Here is a 19,866-nt window from a genome sequence, read left to right as displayed (position 1 = left end):
CGTTAATGTATTACATTTTGCTCTGGTGTTTTTTCATATAATTTTTTGTAGTAAAAATGGCACTATAGTTTCCAATGGATGGCTGTTTGCAATTGAGAGTGCAAAGCCTCCCGGCTGTCAGAGAATATCATCACCTATTGGCTGCAGCACTGAATTAACTGAAATTTGCTAGCAGTCCCATTTGTGAGAAGTCGATCAACTTCTCATGAACGGGAACAGCCATACATGGGCTGAGTTTTGGTAGGTTCCTGCTGAACCGGCCACGTTTCAAACCACGTATGGCCAGCTTAACACGCCTACAGTACTGTGTAAACCTTTTAGACAGGTGTGAAAAAATGTAAATAATTTCAGAAATAGAAACGGTAATGGTTTGTTTTTATCAATTGACAAAATAATAAGTACTGTAAATAAGAGGAGAAATCTAAATCAAATCAATATTTGGTGTGGCCACCCTTTGCCTTTTAAAATAGCATCAATTCTTCTAGGTACACCTGCAGACAGTTTTTGAAGGAACCTGGCAAGTAGGTTGGTCCAAATGTCTTGGAGAACTAACTACAGATCTTCTGTGCATGTCGGCTGCCTCAAATCCCTTTGTCTTTGTGTATTCTTAGACAGACTCTCAGACCATCACTTTCAAAACTTCTTGTTCTTTGACATTGGCTGCATGTTTGGGGTTGTTGTCTTGCTGAAGAATAAATTTCGGGCTAGCCAAAGGGCCTCCCTTATTAGTTTGGGATGATGGATAAATATCTGCCTGCATTTCTCAACATTGACACCATTGATCCTATTCAAATCTCCAACTCTCTTTAGAGAAATGCAGCCCCAAACTTGCAAGGAACCTCTACCATGTGTTGTGGTTTCCTGCATACATTCACAAACTGCCTCCTGCTACAGTCGAGTATTTCAAGGTTTATCTCATCAATCCAAAGCACCTGCTGCAATTTTTCTGCCCCCAGTTACTATGTTTTTGTGTAAAGTTCAGACACTTAGCCTTTTTTCCATGTCCTACACACAGACATAGGAACTGGGGAACAGAGTGCACTGTGGAACACTTTCCAGGTTCAGAGTTGCTTGCATTGCCTTTGTGCGTACCCTCACTTTGAAGACTCATTTACCGTAAGTAGGCTATTTTAGCTGGGCAGATGGAATTGCTCACTTATGCAGGGTGTTATTTTCTTGTTTCCCTCGGCTTTCTGTGGATAGTTTTAACCCTGTGACAGAGCACTGATGTCATTTTGCTTCCACTTGGCACTTTCCCACCACACATCATTGGCAAAGAATCTATAAACTAAAAACTCTGCGCTAACGACACACCCAAATTTTTAAAAAACATTTGTCTATAAACAGCTGCCTTCACAAATACAACATACAGATTCTTCATAAAAATTGCATCATCTCTCATGCATGGTGTTGTTTGTTTAATTTACGTTCTATTAATTATTCAGAAGGTCATATTCTTTAACAGCTTGCTGATCAGTCACTGTGGTCATACTGCGGTAGGTTGGCTCGGCTACACAAATCGCTGTAGATGTACGTCCATTTCATACACGGCGATTTGTGGGCACGCTAAAACCCCCCCCCCCCCCATTGGCCAGCGGTAAAGCGATGAGTGGATTGATGCCTTCCGCCCACCTGCGGCCGTTCCCCGCAGTGACAGAATGGGGATCTGCCTGTTGGTAAACAAGGCAAATCTCCATTTTGACAGGGGAGATCACACAGATCCTGCCTTTCTGCTATGCAAAAAGACGGATCTGTGTGTTGTCCCAGTGAGCCCTTCCCCCATACAGTTAGAACACAGTGAGGGAACACCGTTAACCCTTTGATCGCCCCTGATGTTAACCCCTTCCCTGCCAGTGTCAGTACAATAACAGTGCAAATTGTTTGCATTGATTACCTCTATGAAGCGGCAGATGAAAACGGACGTGTGTCCATTTACACCCGCCTACCTCCAATTCGATCCGCTAAAAAAAATAGAAGGCGATCTGTCCCCCTCCATCTGGGCAGATCAGATCGGAGGGCCCATAGAGTAGAGTGGGCTGCATCCGTTTCCGCTCTGCAGTATGCATGTCACCTGCCGCTCCACTCATTGTGGCCCACAACTAGTTACCAAGTCGCTTAAATGGCCCTTGCTCTTCAAAGGGTTGGGCACCCCTGGTCTAGAGAATATCCCTGGCTAGTATAGTAGTCCCTATGGCGAAGTCTTTCAATTTAGACAACATACAAATAAAAAAGGTAGATTGTTTAGTGTTTGGATAGTATATATGTGCCAAGGTACACTGCGTATGACCCACCATGCCCCGAAGAAATAATCTCCTATAATCATCTGGTCCAATATAAAGGAGGTATTCTTATGAAAGCCAATAGAGACCCCTTTTGCCTTAGTATCTGATAAACTATAATACCATGTAGGATAATGGGTAGCGTTTAACCGCTTCCCACCCGCCGTATGCAGAATGATGGCCGGGAAGTGATTCTGTTATCCTGAATGGGCGTCATATGACGTCCAGCAGGATAACATGCCGGCGCGAGCCCGTGGGGGCACACAGCGTAAGAAGCCTTAATGGCATTCCTCGGTTCGTGCTGACAGGGAGAGACAATCGTATTTTTTCAACCTTGCTTACTATGTAATATAGGCACCACATTGACCTTATGAAAATCAACTGGTACTATGCCAGTCATTAAAAAGCCTCTAAATATTAGGAACAATGACTTAAATCGCACATCTCCACTCTTTGAGGATACATGAATGAATTTTTTTTTTTCACCTACAGTGCCTTGCGAAAGTATTCGGCCCCCTTGAACTTTGCGACCTTTTGCCACATTTCAGGCTTCAAACACAAAGATATAAAACTATTTTTTTTTTTAAGAATTAACAAGTGGGACACAATCATGAAGTGGAACAAAATTTATTAGATATTTCAAACTTTTTTAACAAATAAAAAACTGAAAAATTGGGCTTGCAAAATTATTCAGCCCCTTTACTTTCAGTGCAGCAAACTCTCTCCAGAAGTTAAGTGAGGATCTCTGAATGATCCAATGTTGACCTAAATGACTAATGATCTAATAATCAAGTCTCCGTATACTTTCGCAAGGCACTGTATATCTTGTCTAAATGTTTCTGGACCATGTCCGTTTTGAGCCTTTTTGTAGTTAATTTGGGCCTATGTCAGTGCTACCCCCATTTATGGACCTTGGCTCCCCCATTTTCCCTTGTATACACAAAGTTGAAGTTTTTTTTTTATTCATTTTGCCTTCTTTGTCCACATCCACTAGATCTAAATTATCTTGTAAAGGGCCTGCATGCTCAGACCTCAACTTTTTACTATTCATATATTTGAAGAATTTTGGGGGGTTTATCCTACTATTTTGCATTCTGTCCATTTTTGCAGGCTTGATTTCCTTTCTACATATTCATATTGTAACCTTTAAATGATGATCCTTCATTTTTATATTTTTTAGATGCCCTTTTCTTTTAACTTTTTTTTTTACTTTGGACCTGAGACGCGTAGGTTTTATGTTTCGATTTTTAAATGTATTGCCAATGGGAATATAATTTGCAGAATGTTTGTTTTTTTGTATAGATTTTAAACATTCTAATTTCTGTGATGTGTCCTTTAACCACTTCAGCCCCAGAAGGTTTTACCCCTATCTGACCAGAGCACTTTTTACAACTTGGTACTGTGTCGCTTTAACTAGTAAGTGCACGGTCATGCAATGCTGTATCCAAACAAAATTTGCATGCTTTTTTTCCACAAATAGAGCTTTCTTTTGGTGCTATTTGATCACCTCTGTGGTTTTTATTTTTTGCACTATAAACAAAAAGCAAAAATTTAAATAAAAATAAAAACTTTTTGCTATGTCCCCAAATTTTTTTTAAACACATTTCTTCATCAGTTTAAGACTTTTTGGTAAAAAAAAATCCCTAAGTGTGTATTGATTGTTTTGCGCAAAAGTTACAGCATCTACAAACTATGGAAAAGATTTATGGCATTTAAAAAAAAATTCTAACTAGTAATGGCGATGTTCTGCGATTTTTAGCGGTATTGCGACAGACAGATCTGACATTTTTGCAAGAAAATGGACGTTACCGGCGCAAAAAATAAATCTGATAGATTTATAACTTATTATTTGGTTTGCTGCAATCAAAAATGCACGTCACCCTTGGATGAAATGCCAGAAAAATTTAAGACAATGAATGGATTGCGCTAACCTTAAAGTATAAACCAAATATGTGAGCAACCTATTCTTGTAAAGGAAACCCGTAAGGGCTTATCCTGTTCAGTGAACGCCTCTAGACTTTAAAATATGTGCTTGTTATACAAAAATGTGTATATATATTTGTTGATCCTAAAAATGCATAAATTAAACAAACTCCTGTGCATAAATTGGGTATACCGTGCAAAATATTCCCCTAAAAAGACAAAGTGCAAGTGCTCTTTAACCACTTAAGCCCCGGACCTTTAGGCAGCTACCGTATTTATCGGCGTATACCGCGCACTTTTGAAAATCAGGGCAAAATCGTGGGTGCGCGGTATACGCCGATACCCGCTTTCCCGCGCAGAGTTTGAATACTGCGCCGACATATACCGAGGCAGTCTCGGCTCCTCCCGCGCTGACGTCCTGGACGTACAGGACGTCAGCGCGAGAGTAGCCGAGCATTGCCGACAATACACGAGTGTACTGCGCTCTGTATATGTCGGCGCAGTATTCAAACTCGGCGTGGGGAGGACGCCGGACCCGACGAAGAGGACACCCGAAGCCTTAGACGAGGCCGCCGATGGATGCCGCGCAAGACACCAAAACTAAGTACAAAAAAACTTTTTTCCACAGGAATTAGGGGCAACTTTAGGGGTGCGCGCTATACGCGGGATCGCGCTATACCCCGATAAATACGGTAAATGCCCAGGCCAGGTTTTGCGATTCGGCACTGCGTCGCTTTAACAGACAATTGCGCGGTCGTGCGACGTGGCTCCCAAACAAAATTTACGTCCTTTTTTTCCCACAAATAGAGCTTTCTTTTGGTGGTATTTGATCACCTCTGCGGTTTTTATTTTTTGCGCTATAAACAAAAATAGAGCGACAATTTTGAAAAAAATTAAATCTTTTTTAATTTGCTATAATAAATATCCCCCAAAAACATATATAATTTTTTTTTTCCCCCTCAGTTTAGGCCTGATACGTACAGGGAGTGCAGAATTATTAGGCAAGTTGTATTTTAGAGGATTAATTTTATTATTGAACAACAACCATGTTCTCAATGAACCCAAAAAACTCATTAATATCAAAGCTGAATATTTTTGGAAGTAGTTTTTAGTTTGTTTTTAGTTTTAGCTATTTTAGGGGGATATCTGTGTGTGCAGGTGACTATTACTGTGCATAATTATTAGGAAACTTAACAAAAAACAAATATATACCCATTTCAATTATTTATTTTTACCAGTGAAACCAATATAACATCTCAACATTCACAAATATACATTTCTGACATTCAAAAACAAAACAAAAACAAATAAGTGACCAATATAGCCACCTTTCTTTGCAAGGACACTCAAAAGCCTGCCATCCAAGGATTCTGTCAGTGTTTTGATCTGTTCACCATCAACATTGCGTGCAGCAGCAACCACAGCCTCCCAGACACTGTTCAGAGAGGTGTACTGTTTTCCCTCCTTGTAAATCTCACATTTGATGATGGACCACAGGTTCTCAATGGGGTTCAGATCAGGTGAACAAGGAGGCCATGTCATTAGATTTTCTTCTTTTATACCCTTTCATGCCAGCCACGCTGTGGAGTACTTGGACGCGTGTGATGGAGCATTGTCCTGCATGAAAATCATGTTTTTCTTGAAGGATGCAGACTTCTTCCTGTACCACTGCTTGAAGAAGGTGTCTTCCAGAAACTGGCAGTAGGACTGGGAGTTGAGCTTGACTCCATCCTCAACCCGAAAAGGCCCCACAAGCTCACCTTTGATGATACCAGCCCAAACCAGTACTCCACCTCCACCTTGCTGGCGTCTGAGTCGGACTGGAGCTCTCTGCCCTTTACCAATCCAGCCACAGGCCCATCCATCTGGCCCATCAAGACTCACTCTCATTTCATCAGTCCATAAAACATTAGAAAAATCAGTCTTGAGATATTTCTTGGCCCAGTCTTGACGTTTCAGCTTGTGTGTCTTGTTCAGTGGTGGTCGTCTTTCAGCCTTTCTTACCTTGGCCATGTCTCTGGGTATTGCACACCTTGTGCTTTTGGGCACTCCAGTGATGTTGCAGCTCTGAAATATGGCCAAACTGGTGGCAAGTGGCATCTTGGCAGCTGCACGCTTGACTTTTCTCAGTTCATGGGCAGTTATTTTGCGCCTTGGTTTTTCCACACGCTTCTTGCGACCCTGTTGACTATTTTGAATGATACGCTTGATTGTTCGATGATCACGCTTCAGAAGCTTTGCAATTTTAAGAGTGCTGCATCCCTCTGCAAGATATCTCACTATTTTTGACTTTTCTAAGCCTGTCAAGTCCTTCTTTTGACCCATTTTGCCAAAGGAAATGAAGTTGCCTAATAATTATGCACACCTGATATAGGGTGTTGATGTCATTAGACCACACCCCTTCTCATTACAGAGATGCACATCACCTAATATGCTTAATTGGTAGTAGGCTTTCGAGCCTATACAGCTTGGAGTAAGACAACATGCATAAAGAGGATGATGTGGTCAAAATACTCATTTGCCTAATAATTCTGCACTCCCTGTATTCTTCTACCTATTTTTGGTAGAAAAAATCTAAATAAGCGTTTATCGATTGGTTTGCGCAAAATTTATAGCGTTTACAAAATAGGGGATAGTTTTATTGCATTTTTATTTTATATTTTTTTTACTACTAATGGGGGCGATCAGCGGGTTTTTTTTCGTGACTGTGACATTATGGCGGACACTTCGGACAATTTTGACACATTTTTGGGACCATTGTCATTTTCACAGCAAAAAGTGCATTTAAATTGCATTGTTTATTGTGAAAATGACAGTTGCAGTTTGGGAGTTAACCACAGGGGGTGCTGAAGGAGTTATGCTTCACCTAGTGTGTGTTTACAACTGTAGGGGGGTGTGGCTGTAGGTCTGACGTCATCGATTGTCTCCCTATAAAAGGGATGACACGATCGATGCAGCCGCCACAGTGAAGCACGGGGAAGCCGTGTTTACATACGGTTCTCCCCTTTCTTCAGCTCCGGGGAGCGATCGCGAGGGGGCGGCTAGAAACGAATAGCCGCGCCCTCATCCCGGATCGCTCCCCAACGATTTCCAACCACCGCATGTAGCGGGGGGGTCCCGAGCGGACCCGCGGAAAGGCAGGGACGTACGGATATGCCCATCTGCCTGTACGTGCCATTCAGTGGACGTACATATACATGCGGCGGTCGTTAAGCGGTTAACAGATCCCACCAGTTATACTGTGCCTATGACAGCTCTGCGGCTTATTCCAATATATTTCTAAACATTATATTGCAATATCAAAAAACGTATAAATATGTAAATAAAAATATAAATTCAAATAAAAAATGTGGATGGAAAGAGGAAAAAAGGGGGAAAATGTATATAACAATCCCCTTCCTTTTCCTCTATTATATTGAATAATCCCAGTGAGTGATCAACTTTTCCAAAGAACTTGACATTTCTTGTGTGTGGTCTGTGCAGCTGTGGTCACCACTTTCGTGATTATCCCACCACCTTCTGCAATGGCCACTCGCCAGATCCAGTTTTATTTGCGCCTTTGGTTATCCAGATTAATGAACCAATCCTACTCGATCAATCAAGCTGCAGCCTTCCCCCAGTAGACAAGTTAATATGGCTTCTATTCTTCTATTAATGCTCACAAGAAATAGATAGCCATCATAGTGTAGTCAATAAAACCTATTTTATTGAATTAAAACTAATTGACTATTACACTCACATATTGCTGTGCCTTCATGCCGGCACCCAGCTTCTCCAGCCGTTTATGCGGGGTAGAAAAAAGTGCGTGTGCCCCTGTACTTTCCTGTCAGCGAACCCTGCGGGCCCCTCTTCCAATTGGCGGCGTGTCACATGGATCCTCTCCCAGCAGCCTTTACGCGTTTCGCAAAAAAAGTTTGCGTCATCAGGAAGATCTGACACATTTTTGGGACCATTGATATTTATACAGTGATCAGTGCTATAAAAATGCACTGATTACTGTGTAAATGTCATTGGTACGGAAGGGGTTTACACTAGGGGGTGATCAAGGGGTTAAATGCGTTTCCTTAGTGTGTGTTTTATTTTTTATTGTGTGTTTGTTTACAGCTAGCATTAAATTAAATCATGTTATGGTCACTGCAAACCAGATGTTTTTATATCGTCAATATATTTTTATTGTAAGTTTTCATTTAAACAAAATTAAAGCATTACAATAGTAGATGGTATACATTGTAGTACAGTATACAAAGGATGAAACAATACATGTCAATTAATACACAAGTAAGTGCTAGTCAAGTAAAATAAGAACAGCAATCATTCTATAAAGATGGTAGATAATTTTGCTAGTGGCATCTAGCAAACAAGAGTCGAAATCTCAACATCAAATGGAAAAATAAATAAATGAATAAAATATAGGATCAAGCTCACCCGAACACCCCATATGGGAATCATAGTGTTCGGGAGCTATCTCCCATTATAACTCCTAAGCAAATAGTAGACAATGTAGCGGAAGAAAAAAAAAGGCAAGCTGAACTATGTCATGTTTTTGTACCAGATGTTCTAAGGGTCCCAATGCATCGTGTATTTATGAAGAGAGCCCAAGGATGATGCTAAAATCCTTTCATAGGAATTATGTAAATTCAAGAGGTCAATAGCGTCATCGGGAGAGGGTGGATTGGAATCTTTCCACCTTCTCGTAATGGACAACCTAGCCGCTAAGAGTAGATGGGTTATTGTTTTATGAAGATTGAATGGAAACTTTTCTATTCCCAATGATAAAAAAACCAAGGCCGGATCTGGTGCCACTCGCGTGTGTGTCAAGTCAGATATTGTATTGAAGATTCCTGCCCAGTAAGCGGTGAGTTTTGGACAATTCCATAAAATGATAGTGACAGGTGCGTGGAATATGTCTCCTTTAGCTGGATTTAGGCAAAGTCTCCAACAAGAGTCAGGGGTTCGGGAGTCAAATTTGGAAACTATCACCGGAGTAAGATACCAACGTAAAGTGATTTTGGTTGATAATTCCCACAGGGAGGTGCAATGAGTAGCAGATTGATTGGCCTTACAGGCCACATGCCACTGGTCATTCGTAAAAGAGCATTGTAGATCTTTTTCCCAAAGAAGATGGGAGGCAGATTTAGTAAAAATTCGCTTTTGCTGCATTAATTGATAGAATAAAGAAATACCCTTTTTTTGTTGTGTTGGCGAAGATAAATGGGTCCAAGCAGAAACCTTAACCTGTTTGGAAATATGTCCAATTTTATATAGACAATGTACTAACTGTGTATATTGAAAATTGTTGGTGTGAGGGAGGTCGTATTCCGATTGGATAGATGAAAAGGCTTTGATGTAACCCTTTGAATAAAAGTCATCAAGATACTTAATGCCTTTTTGGTACCAGAAAGCAATTGGCATTCTGATCGTGAGAAAGTATAATGTTTGGATAGGAATTGGAACACTGACGTCAGGTCCTGTTAGATTTGCGGAGGATATACATTTTTGCCATGTTCGGATGGAAGCAAGCATTGTAGGAGGTAAGTGTATTGGAATTTTAACTCCTAATAAAGAACCAAATAACCACAGGCTAGTAGGACCATATGTACAGTAACTGGACTCTATCATTCCCCATTGAGTAGTAGGAGGTTCAAGGAACCACTCCTTGAGTTGGGTCAGAATGGAGGAATGATAATAATCCTGAAAATCAATATATCCAGTTCCTCCATACAATCTTTGTTTGATTAACTTATTATGAGTACACCTGGATTTCTTCCCGTTCCAGACAAATTTAGACAAAAGTGATTGCATGGATTTGAAAAATATATTGGGAACAGGAATGGGCAAACTCCTGAAAAAATATAAAACTTGTGGAAGATGTAACATTTTAAAGGCAGATAGCCTACCCCACCAAGAAAATTCGAATTTGCTCAATTTTTGAAGGTCGGTTTGTAGTTTACTCCTAAGGGTAAGGTAATTGTATTCATATAGTTTTTCAGTGGTCCTCGTGAGATGAATGCCCAAATATGGGATGGTGGAATCCGCCCAAGTATATGGGAATTGATGTTGTAGTAAGCTTTTATTCACAGCATCAATTCCAATATCTAAGATGAGTGACTTCAAAGTATTTGCCTTATAAAAAGAGACCTCACCAAACCAGGATAGGATCTTTTGGATTTCAGGTAAAGAGGAGAAAGGATTAGTTATCATTAAAATGATATCAATAAAGTGATTGATGAGCGCAAAATAGTGGTATAATAAAATAAAATAACAGTGAAACGTCCAATTAGAGAAAATAACACTAATAAAATATGATCTCCAAAGTGATGCAAAAGTGTATAACAAATAGTGCCAAGTAGGCACAATGGATCTACAAAATCCAATGTGTAAATGATACTAATAATGAAGAAATGATAAAAAATCTATAATATAAAAATGTGTAAAAAACCAATTGTGACAACAGTTCATATGTGACAGTTCATGAATCACAGGAGTGAATGACAATTCCAAACGGTGACTGTGTATCCGAGCAGAGTGATGAAAGGATCCACATAAGCAGCTGAGCTCACAATGTGCTTACCTCACACACATGCAATGACAGCATGGTATCTCCACAGATGAAATCTGACACGAGAAACGAATCCTCCTCACCTCTCCTGTAGTGACACCGACTGGAGGTCTGTGGATGGTAGAGACGGCTTCCTTCTGGTTATGTCTGCAACTCCGGTCTTCACCAAAATGGAGGCTCCGTGTGCAAGTGCGCTTAGGATGGCCCCAAAATAAACGGAAAGAATCTCCAATAGTGAAGTATTGTAAAACCGATTTATTGTCGTCCACAAAGTAAAATAAATAACAGGAGGTTCAGCTAGACAGAGCCTGAACCAAACAGACAGCGAGAACGGCTGTGTGATCGGGTAGGTGCGTCACTTCCGGTCACGTCTTTCGAAAAGACGTGACCGGAAGTGACGCACCTACCCGATCACACAGCCGTTCTCGCTGTCTGTTTGGTTCAGGCTCTGTCTAGCTGAACCTCCTGTTATTTATTTTACTTTGTGGACGACAATAAATCGGTTTTACAATACTTCACTATTGGAGATTCTTTCCGTTTATTTTGGGGCCATCCTAAGCGCACTTGCACACGGAGCCTCCATTTTGGTGAAGACCGGAGTTGCAGACATAACCAGAAGGAAGCCGTCTCTACCATCCACAGACCTCCAGTCGGTGTCACTACAGGAGAGAGGAGGAGGATTCGTTTCTCGTGTCAGATTTCATCTGTGGAGATACCATGCTGTCATTGCATGTGTGTGAGGTAAGCACATTGTGAGCTCAGCTGCTTATGTGGATCCTTTCATCACTCTGCTCGAAAACACAGTCACCGTTTGGAATTGTCATTCACTCCTGTGATTCATGAACTGTCACATATGAATTGTTGTCACAATTGGTTTTTTACACATTTTTATATTATAGATTTTTTATCATTTCTTCATTATTAGTATCATTTACACATTGGATTTTGTAGATCCATTGTGCCTACTTGGCACTATTTGTTATACACTTTTGCATCACTTTGGAGATCATATTTTATTAGTGTTATTTTCTCTAATTGGACGTTTCACTGTTATTTTATTTTATTATACCACTATTTTGCGCTCATCAATCACTTTATTCATATTATTCATTTGTTGTTATTGCAATTTTAGATTTGAGCAGCATTAAGTTTATCATATCATTCTTAGCACTTCATTTTCCACCCTGCACATTTGGGCACTGCTAGCGCTTTAGTTTCCCCTTTTTTATTTTTATTTTTATTAAAATGATATCGTCCGCAAACAAACTAATTTTATGGTCTTGATTATTAATAGTGATTCCCGAAATTTTGGAATTAGTCCTAATGTGGTCTGCCAGGGGTTCAATCATCATGTTGAAAATTAGGGGGGAAAGTGAACATCCCTGTCGGGTTCCGTTGGAAATATTAAAAGGCTTGGATAAAAGGCCGGAGGTAAAAACTCTGGCAGTAGGAGTAGTGTAGAGAGCTAGTATTGCCTCAAGAATAGGTCCTGTAAAACCAAACTCTTGAAGGGTCAAAGTCAAGTAGTCCCAATTAACCCTGTCAAACGCCTTCTCTGCATCTAAGGAAAGAAGCAGAGAAGGCGTTCCCATCAGCTCCATACTGTGTATAACATTTATCATTCTAGTGGCGTCGGAAGTTTGGCGGCCTCTCATAAAACCTGTTTGGTCATTGTGAATTAGATATGGGAGAATCCTAACTAATCTATTGGCTAACAATTTGGCATATATTTTCAAATCAACGTTAAGTAAGGAAATTGGCCTAAAATTAGAGGGAGAAGTGGGTTCTTTACCAGGTTTGGGTAGAGTGATTACAATAGCCGACAGCATTTCTTTTGGAAAAGCAGAGGCAGAAATTGAGTGGTTATACAATGTTGTCAGGTGTGGAGCAACCAAATCTTTAAATAATTTAAAATACTCCCCAGTATACCTGTCTGGGCCTGGAGATTTAGAAGAAGGCAGGCCATCAATGGTCTTACGGATTTCATTTTCGGTAATAGGGGCATTCAGTTGTTCAAGATGGTCAGCAGATAATTTAGGTAATTTTACTCGACTGAGGAAAGACTTAATTTCCTCGCATGTTGGTTGATGAGTGTCAGTATCTAATTTGAGGTTATACAATTCATTATAAGTACCAAAGGCATCGGCAATGGATTGGGGATTAATGAGTTTCCCACCAGAAGTTGGGTGATAAAGGTAGGGAATTCTGGTTTTCAGTCTAAGACCTCTGATACGGTTAGCCATGAGCTTTCCTGATTTATTATTAGCAGTGTAGGAGGTAGCTTTGAGTTTTCTTAAGTTAAGTTCATAGGATTCAAGGAGTAAGGACCTCAAATCATTCCGTAGCTTAAATAATTGGGATCGAGGTGAGGCGACGAGAATTTTTTCTTGAAGTCTACCTCCTCTATTTTTGTCGATAATTCATCCAGCCTTTTAGTTCTTAATTTTTTTGCTCTCGATCCAAGTTGGATAAAGAAACCTTGCATATAAGATTTATGGGCATTCCACAATACCGTCGGGCCACAGAGCCTACATTGTTTGAGAAAAAATAAGTAATTTTTTGTTTAAGAAACTCTTCATGAAGAGGGTTTTGAAGTAGATAATTATTAACACGCCACAGGAACGAGTTCTGTTTAGAATTTTTGTTTGCTATTTTAATAGTGACAGGTGCGTGGTCCGACCAGGTGATAGAGTGGATGCGAGATTCTAGAACATTTTGCAATAACCATTTGTCAGATATGAACATGTCAATCCTGGAATAAGTGCTATGACGCGAGGAGAGAAACGTATAGTCTCTCTCCTCCGCATGACAACACCTCCATATATCAAAGGATATCATCATTCTCCTTAAAAAAAGAGGATAGAGGGGAAGATATCCTTCTAGGACCGGAAGAAATATCCATAGTAACATCCGGAACAATATTAAAATCCCCACATAACAGTAGATGACCTTCCTGTACTTCCCAATTTTTTTTAAGCACGGATCTATGAAATTTCAATTGACCGTGGTTTGGGGCATACAAGTTTGCAATAGTGTATAATACATCGTCTAATTTACAAACTAAGATAACAAACCTTCCATTTGGATCAGTAGTGCAGGATATTAATTGAAAAGAAAGAGTGTCTCGGATGGCAATCAAGACTCCCCTTTGTTTTTTAGAAAAGTCTGCTTTAAAAACATAAGGAAAGGATTTATTAAAACATTGGGGAGTCGCCCCTTGAGCAAAGTGCGTTTCCTGCACACAAAGTATATCACATTTGTGGGAGATAGCAGTGTTCCACAGCGAAGTACGTTTTGCCGGGTGGTTTAGTCCTTTCGCATTAAGTGTAAGAAAATTAATAGACATTGTGAATAGCGTATACAATATATCGGTATGCGCTAATAAATTCTAAAGCCTGGGAGTGTAGAAAATATCTACCTAGCGTGCTTCACAATAGAATAACAAAGGGATAAAAAAACAAACAAACATGAAAACAAAAAGAAATAAAAAATAAGTACCAATAAGTAGCTCAATAAAAAAAAAAACAGATCCAAGGATGTAGGATATTCAAGGTAAGATATACTTTAAACTGAAATATAGCCTACAGACTTGGAAAAAAAGCTATGTTAAAGCATTTGAATCAAATGTTACCAATGTCGGGTGTTATTAGGAAACCGACAATACAACAGGGTAATGTTCAAACAGCAAAAGGATGTAAAGACTGTCATCCAGGGAACATTGTTGCAATGAAAAAAAAAACAGCAGCAAAAATACTTTTTCATTGTGTCACTTCGCAGCAGGGATGTGATGATCAGTGTGGTTTCCTTTACCAAGATGTACACCGTCTAAAGCACGTTTTCCTCAGTAGAAAGTTCAGGAACAATGCCCCACGAGCGCAGTAAGCGAAGCCCATCCTGAGGCTTGGATAGGACGATGTTATTTCCACTGTGTGTTATCAGCAAAGTTGCAGGATGTCTCCATTTATACAGAATTTTGTGGTTATTTAAAGCTTTTGTGACCGTTTTTAGTTGTCTTCTCATATTTAGAGTGTACTGCGACAAATCTGCATACATATGGACCTCCCTATAATGCACAGGGAGTTCAGGTTGGGACCTAGCTTTAGCCAGCATTTTTTCCTTAGTAGAAAAAAAATGTATTTTCATAAGAACATCGCGTGGGGTGGATGCATCCAGATGTTTTGGTTTAGGGATGCGGTGTATGCGGTCAATCATTCTTTCTATTGGGGATAAGTCCGGTAGCAAGGCCATCATCATATCTCCCGCATATTTTTGGAGGTCTGACTGGGTAATAGATTCTGGGACTCCCCTCAATTTAAGGTTATCTCTCCTAGAACGATCCTCCAAATCTGAGATTTTAGCACGCATCCAATCCGCATCATCCATCTGGTCCTTATAAGCATCAACCAAATTGTTCACAGTTTTTGATTGTTTCTCAATTTTATTTTCTACATGATGGATCCTCTCTCCCAAACCTTTCATTTCAATAGAAAAGTTGTTGAACATAGTAGAAATATTCACCATAAGTGACGATTGAAGAGATAAAAGCATATCCTTCATGGTAGTATCAAGGACCGGTTGGCCTGAGGTAGGATAACTGGCTATTGATGACGCCATTTTGAGGCCTACTTGGTCCTGGCTTAGTGATGTCGCTGAAATTACAGGGGATTGTTCTGAATGATCATATCTCATCCGAGCTTTAGCCGGGCTTTTAGAGGATGGACTATGTGGGGGAGATATCTCCGGATTAAATGTATGAGAATCTGAATCCCAATGGACCGGGATCTCATCAGGGAGATCAGTATAAGAAGAGGATGGCATTACCTCAGATCCGTGGGAGCCATTTTGTAACTGATCCTCCACTGCAGCTGACAGATCAGACACGTCACTCAGCTTTTTATAGCGATTCTCTTTAATCCTCTTGTGGGACTGCATCGAGTGTTGTCTCCCCCTTCAGAATATCTGATTCAGATGATTAAATAATCGATAATACGATGGATTAGCCGATAAATCCCCAGATGCCAGTCGGAGCTGTCAGCTCAGGCATCCATCACGATTGCACGCAAGCCACGCCCCTCCAGATGTTTTTATATGAACATTAGTAATGAGCTCCACAATGTTTGATACTCCTAAGTCCAGCAGAGCATCATTTCTAGTTCTACCATAAAGTTGTCATGTAATAGGTTTATACATTTCTACCTACTGTTACTGTTCCAGCAGTGTCCCTATTCTGATTTCCAGGTAGTTAAAATCTCCCATTATCACTGTCCCAGTCCTTGCAGACCTTGCGATCTGTGCAAGGCGCAGACTCGCCACCTCATTAACACTGGTTGTCCATAACAAACTCAAATAATAACTTTGGAGTACGCACACCTATATGCTGCTCTACCCATAATTCTTTAGCACCATCACACTACGCCAGGGATAGGAAACCGTTTGAGCACAGTGTGCCGAAAAAATGTTTTCCCAAAAAATTAAGCGTGCAGATTTTATAACAAGATTGTCAACTTCACACTCTCAATCACAAATCATTTTTTATAAAGTTAATGCTGTAAACAGTGAGAAATTACCAGCCCCAATGCATGCACCTTCACTCCTCCAGATCACCTTCTCCTCTGCAAATCTGTTTCACCACTAACCCCCTTTGCTCATCTGCCCCACCACTGTAACCCCCCCTGCACATCTGCCCCACCACTGTAACCCCCCCTGCACATCTGCCCCACCACTGTAACCCCCCTGCACATATGCCCCACCACTGTAACCTCCCCTGCACATCTGCCCCACCACTGTAACCCCCCCTACACATCTGCCCCACCACTGTAACCCCCCCCTACACATCTGCCCCACCACTGTAACCCCCCCTGCACATCTGCCCCACCACTGTAACCCCCTTCTGCACATCTGCCCCACCACTGTAACCCCCCCTGCACATCTGCCCCACCACTGTAACCCCCCCCCCGCACATCTGCCCCACCACTGTAACCCCTCTGCACATCTGCCCCACCACTGTAACCCCCCTGCACATCTGCCCCACCACTGTAACCCCCCCCTGCACATCTGCCCCACCACTGTAACCCCCCCTGCACATCTGCCCCACCACTGTAACCCCCCTGCACATCTGCCCCACCACTGTAACCCCCTCTGCACATCTGCCCCACCACTGTAACCCCCCTGCACATCTGCCCCACCACTGTAACCCCCACCACTATAACTCCTGCACATCTGCTCCACCGCCGTATCCCCATGCTCTTTTGTCTCTGAATTACCTTCTAATCTGTCCTAACACTTAACCCATCTGCCCCACCACTGTACCTCCTGCATATCTGTCTCACCTCTGTACCCCCCTGCTCTCCGGACCCACCACTGAATCCCCCTGCTCTCCTGACCCACCACTGAATCCCCTGCTCTCCTGATGCACCACTGAATCCCCCTGCTCATCTGTCCCACTGTTGCATCTGAAATGGATGTGTAATGATGAGCGCAGTTCAGAGGTATTTTCTGTAAAGCAGTGGGCCTATGTGCAGGATCATAAGTCTGGGCCCTGCAGCTGAGAAAAAGTGTGGTGCTCTGCACTACAGTAAATGTTTGGTGTGATTTTCATTGCGCTGAATATTGGCTGTGGCTTAAATGGACATAGAGTGCAGGAGTTCAGTAGTAAGTGATGCAAAGGTTCAGAAATAATTTAAACAAAGTTCCCAGAAGCTCAACCGTAATTCCCCAAACTGTCACATGATTGTGGTTTTCTAAATCACAGTAAAATCCCTTCTTCCTGAGATTGGTAGTGGCAACCAAGCAAGTAATCTTCCTCCAGTTGGTGGACAGGGCTAGCAGGACTGTCATTGGCGTTAGCAGTGGCTAATGACAGTCCCCCTTCACCTGGAAACAGGGACCGCCCCCCCCCCCCCCCCAGCATAGCTGTACCCAATCTCTTCCCCATCACAAAAGCTGACGGTCGCAGCTACAGCAAAGTTAGAGAACCAAACAATATTTTCCATCTTTTACAATGTGTGGGGGCACAGTGCCTCCCCCTGGTGCAGGTGTGGCGTGGGGAACTCTAAAATTAGAATGCATTAGTGTCTCACTGACACTTCCCTGTGCTGCTGCTTTGCTGATGGGGAGGAAGTTGAGTGCCGGTAAAAGAGGCTTTGCGTGCCACTTGTGGCACTTGTGCCTGGGGTTGCCTACTTCTGCTCTACATCAACTAGTTTAATCTTTTACAGTTGCCTTGAGATCACTTCTTGCAGAACAGCTGGGGAAGTTCCTAAACGGACAGTAGACCAAGCATTGCATTCATATGATTAAAAAATTACTCCCATCATGGCTATCAATGCAAAATTGATATATCAAATATTTTTTAGCAGTCTTTTTTGTCTATTAACAATAACAGTGTTTTGTTATGTCTTAGGTGCGAGTGAACTGGCTGTTCAGAAAGCTAAAGCAGAAATTACACGTCTTATCAAAGAAGAGCTCATCAGATTGGTATGTGTAAAGCACAATGAAGTACAACAAATGGAAATGTTTGTTTCTCGCTTAAAATGTCTTCACATCTTGTAAACATTGTGGTGACTGCCACAGTGCATGTTCAAGTATGCACATTAGGCCTCTTGAACATGGGAGCCTGAGCCCCTGCAACGTATATTCTGGCAAATTTTATCCCACCTCAAAACCCCATTCCTTTAGACATAAAAGGTATACAGCGGTGCTCGCAGAAACATGAGTATATTGTATGGACATATTCCAAGAATAGTAAATTATTTTTACCCTGTATGTTATACTCCTGTTTATGCAAGCATTGTGTATTCAAGTACAACTGCACACAACCATTCGTGTAAAGAGATGGCTGTTTGCAGCACCTGGGCTTTCTGGGTGAGTGAAATACAGCAGAATTAGTTGCAGGGGCTTAGGTGCCTGTGTGCAACAGGCCTTTGCTGGGGCTTATGATTCCTGATTGAACAAAAAAAAAAAAAAAATGCTCTTTTTCTTATTGCAACTTTAGTTGTTGAGCTTTTTTCCCATTTGAATGCCATTGTTTGTTTTTTTTCTGAGAAAGTCTCAGTTCAGAACCCCCCTACCTCTTGCCTCTGTAGCAACATATCGTACATAATAGGACTGGGGGTGATAGGACTGTATAGGATTACAGGGGATGGGGATAGTTACATAGTAGGTGAGGTTAAAAAAGACACAAGTCCAACCTGTGTGTGTGCTTTTTATGTCCGGATTACATTGTATATCCCTGTATGTTGCGGTTGTTCAGGTGCTCATCTAATAGTTTTTTTAAATTATCGATGCTCCCTGCTGAAACCACTGCCTGTGGAAGAGAATTCCACATCCTTACTGCTCTTACAGTAAAAAACCCTCTACGCAGTTTAAGATTATTTTGATTCTCTTCTGGAATGCTGTGTGTCTTTTTAACCACTTAAGACCCGGACCTTTAGGCAGCTAAAGGACCTGGACAGTTTTTGCGATTCGGCACTGCGTCGCTTTAACTGACAATTACGCGGTCGTGCGACGTGGCTCCCAAACAAAATTGGCGTCCTTTTTTTCCCACAAATAGAGCTTTCTTTTGGTGGTATTTGATCACCTCTGAGGTTTTATTTTTTTTGCGCTATAAACAAAAATAGAGCGACAATTTTGAAGAAAATGCAATATTTTTTACCTTTTTGCTATAATAAATATCTATTTATGCTATAATAAATATATTTTCCTCAGTTTAGGCCGATACGTATTCTTCCTATTTTTGGTTAAAAAAAAACGCAATAAGCGTTCATCGATTGGTTTGCGCAAAATTTATAGCGTTTACAAAATAGGGGATAGTTTTTTATTGCATTTTTATTATTATTTTTTTTACTACTGGTGGCGATCAGCGTTTTTTTTTTCGTAACTGCGACATTATAGCGGACACTTCGGACAATTTTGACACATTTTTGGGACCATTGTCATTTTCACAGCAAAAAAAATGCATTAAAAATGCATTGTTTACTGTGAAAATGACAATTGCCGTTTGGGAGTTAACCACAGGGGGGGGGCTGAAGGGGTTAAGTGTGACCTCATTTGTGGTCATTCTGCCGACGTATATGTGCAGGAGGCGGTCCTTAAGCGGTTAAATTT

The 19,866-nt window shown here is 41.2% G+C and overlaps 1 protein-coding gene across 1 annotated transcript in view; it reads left to right on the top strand.

Moving 5' to 3' along the window:
- The window catches only part of DDX46 (DEAD-box helicase 46), a 327,918-nt gene extending 309,591 nt beyond the window's left edge, over positions 1-18,327 (top strand). The window contains 1 exon segment of the mRNA XM_040344766.1: positions 18,164-18,327. Coding sequence (XP_040200700.1) covers positions 18,164-18,312 — 149 coding nt within the window. The 3' untranslated portion in view covers positions 18,313-18,327.
- The last annotated feature ends 1,539 nt before the right edge of the window (positions 18,328-19,866 follow it).

Source organism: Rana temporaria, chromosome 3 (genome assembly GCF_905171775.1).
Source record: "Rana temporaria chromosome 3, aRanTem1.1, whole genome shotgun sequence".
In the NCBI taxonomy this organism is placed as follows: domain Eukaryota; kingdom Metazoa; phylum Chordata; class Amphibia; order Anura; family Ranidae; genus Rana; species Rana temporaria.
This window is presented reverse-complemented; position numbering and strand designations above follow the sequence as displayed.